Here is a 3,081-nt window from a genome sequence, read left to right as displayed (position 1 = left end):
CCCCCCCCCCCAAACAAAGGGAGCCCTGTTTTGGAGATCTTGTTTGTGTGATTCACCTGAGATCTAAGGAGTCAGCTGTGAGGGTGAAATGTTGATGCAGTCACTCAATGTGAGAAATGAAAATAATAAAGATAATAGTCAACCGTGTTTAATATTAAGTTGTTTAAATGCTTTCCAATTTTAAATTTCAAAATGAAAGAATAGAATACAACCTGAAAACTATTGAAATGTCAATGAATAAATAATTTTAGTATTTTTGCAATATCTAAATTAAATGTTATAAATATAATATAGTTGATGCAGTTGAATCAGGACTTCTCCCGTTTGTCCACTGACTTGTATTTAAATGGTGTCCCTCCTGCCGGTGCAGAGTGGCTCCATAATAAAAGGCCTACTTGACTTTTCAACCTCCACGATTCCAGCCGATTACTTCTATTGTGTGCACCAGCCTGTTTTTCTACTCGCCCCCAAAAAAGAAGAAGAAAAGTCTGTCCTAACGAGCCCTTTAGTTCCCTTTAGGTCTCAAAGTCTGTCTTGATTTCTTTTTAACCGTATATGTGGCAGAGAGAGGGCCTGATTTCATGTTTCCTTTGCGAAACTGATTTAAAATATCGTTTCGATCGGCCTTCTAACTTGCAAGTTTATTAAGATTGTAGGAGTTTATATTTATTTTAATAATAAGAGAAATTCAGAGATTAAATTAAAAAAAAAAAAACCTGCTCATAAAATACATTTCAACGCTTTGAAGCCGAACATTTAGATTTGTTTTCTCCCTTGAATATCCACAACTTCAGACTAATGAGCCTATACTTCCAAATGAAATAATAACGGTGTCCAACTCTCCAAATGAAGAATAAAATGAACTCGATGGGTAACATGACACTTGAGTCGCGCACAAAAGGAGCTAATCTGTGTCCTGCAGACCGGTTTATAGTGAACACCATACATACTCTTGTTTTAGTATAAATGTATTGTCGAATAACTACGACACCACATCTCTCCCCTCCCTTACGCGCACGCGCGCACACACACACACACACACACCAAACTGTTACAAATGGTCGGCCAACAGCAGCAGCACGCCGTATTTCCACTGCCTCCCATTGAGCTTTATTCATTAGGACCCTCACACTAAGCCATTTGCTATTCATGGGAGACTTCTCTCTCTCTCCAAACAAACCCGGGTCCAGATTGGCAGATGCGTGTCCATTATTGCCCGCGGCCCGGTGGAAGCTGTTTTATGTAAGGCAAAGGCGGGTTAAGCTAATCAATCATGTCGACTAGTTGTGTTAAAGACGATTCATAGGAGGAGGAAGAAAACATATGGCGCAGGGGCTGGGCGCAAGCTTTTCTTAACACCGCAGCCAGACCGGGACCTTCTTGTGACAAGATGCATTCAAAGCCGGCCGAAAGAATGGGAATAAAGGCAGCTAATTGAAGTCCCGGCACTTCCAGGCTGAAAGCAGGGGTCAGTAATTCAACAGGGTCAGTTTTTACCAAGCGGAGCAGATTTCTTTTGAGAAGGGGTGTGCATATTTTAAGTTTATGCTTAATCTTTCAGGACAAATCCCGATGCTATTATGTTATTATATTCTTATAAAAGTCACTTTATGTGACTTTCTCTACAGCATTCCTGTAGAATGCATGTGGAGTTTACGGGCCATTTTTATATATAATATGTCGTTATGGATATAGTGCATGTTCTTCATATTGTCTGTTACCTTCTACGATATTAACTGCCCCTTAAGTGGCATTCATTGCGGTGTAATATTATTCCTTCCTGTGTCATCCTTCATTTTTAATTTGGGGTATTATTTTATAAGTTTATGCACAATCACACAGGCAATCATGCCGAGAGCTCCTTGAAATATCATATAACCTTTATTTACATAGATGCTGATTAAATAGAATGTTACAATAAAATTATGGGATATGGATGTTTGATCTATGTACAGAACTCAGAGAGTGTAAAAGTGTGCAGTCGATGATAAGTGATGCGTCCTTTGCGCTGCGAACAGGCCTGCATGCTTGCAGAAACACTCTTCGCTCAGAAAGAAGAAGACTAATAATAATTGTACACTTCAGGAGGGATGGAGTGACACATCGAGCCCGGGCTGTGCATGTACAAACAAAGGGTGGTTTAAATATTTGGCAGATCCGATTCATTTAACAGAAGAATATGAATAAATGACAAGCAATAATAATTGCACAACTTTCCATCCCCCCACGTAAAAACGGGCGTGAAAAAAAAAAATGTTCACACTATTTTCAGTCTTACTGTACCATAACAGTTTGGGTTGTCTGAAAGGAAACCAGATATTCCTCAAATACGGTGGAGAAACCTAAACGACAGACTTGGAAGGATTTACAAGTCCGATAAATAAATTAGATTGAGAAAAAAAAGAGGAGAGGCAAAAAATATCTTGAAATGTTTTTAAATGTATATATTCTCCTTTTTTTGTTCATATCCGTGCAAAAAAGTTTGGGAAGAAAAAAATGTCCCCTTTTTTAATATTCTTTTTAGTTGTTGCTTCTGAAAAACACAGGCCCCCTGACTGTCAATCGTCCACCTCGATTTCCTCTTCGTCCTCCGAGAATTCATCCGTAGTTTGGTCTCTGGATGAGGAGGGGGACTGTGGGAAGGCCCGGTGTCCTTGGGAGGTCGGGGAGACACTGGGCGACCTGGCCTCGGGGCCCCCACCCTCCTCAATGCTCTCCATGCTGACGAGCTTCTGCAGCGTCTGCGGGTTGATTTTCTTTAGCGACTCCACGTCCGCTTTCATCTCCTCCAGGTCCCGCTTGAGTTTGGCCCTGCGGTTCTGAAACCAGGTGATGACCTGCGCGTTGGAGAGCCCCAGCTGCTGCGCGATCTGGTCGCGGTCGGCCGGAGAGAGGTACTTCTGGTACAAAAACCTCTTCTCCAGCTCGTAAATCTGGTGGTTCGTGAAGGCTGTCCGCGACTTTCTCCTCTTTTTCGACGTCTGCCTCTGTCCGAACGCGTTGACATGCTCGCGACCTTGGAGGGGTGGTAGAAGGGAAACATACGAGACGAATGAAACAACTGTGAGGGTCACTCAATCT

At 42.0% G+C, this 3,081-nt stretch overlaps 1 protein-coding gene across 1 annotated transcript in view; it reads right to left on the bottom strand.

Moving 5' to 3' along the window:
- Nucleotides 1-2,479: 2,479 nt before the first annotated feature.
- Nucleotides 2,480-3,081, bottom strand: part of lbx2 (ladybird homeobox 2) — a 1,551-nt gene continuing 949 nt past the window's right edge. The window contains exon 2 of the mRNA XM_031867011.1: nucleotides 2,480-3,016. Coding sequence (XP_031722871.1) covers nucleotides 2,559-3,016 — 458 coding nt within the window. The 3' untranslated portion in view covers nucleotides 2,480-2,558. The remainder of the gene's footprint in view (nucleotides 3,017-3,081) is intronic.

Source organism: Anarrhichthys ocellatus, unplaced genomic scaffold, assembly GCF_004355925.1.
Source record: "Anarrhichthys ocellatus isolate YVR2014 unplaced genomic scaffold, GSC_Weel_1.0 scaffold37, whole genome shotgun sequence".
Taxonomy (NCBI): domain Eukaryota; kingdom Metazoa; phylum Chordata; class Actinopteri; order Perciformes; family Anarhichadidae; genus Anarrhichthys; species Anarrhichthys ocellatus.
Note: the sequence above shows the minus strand (reverse complement) of the source record. Positions and strands in the feature narration are given on the sequence as shown.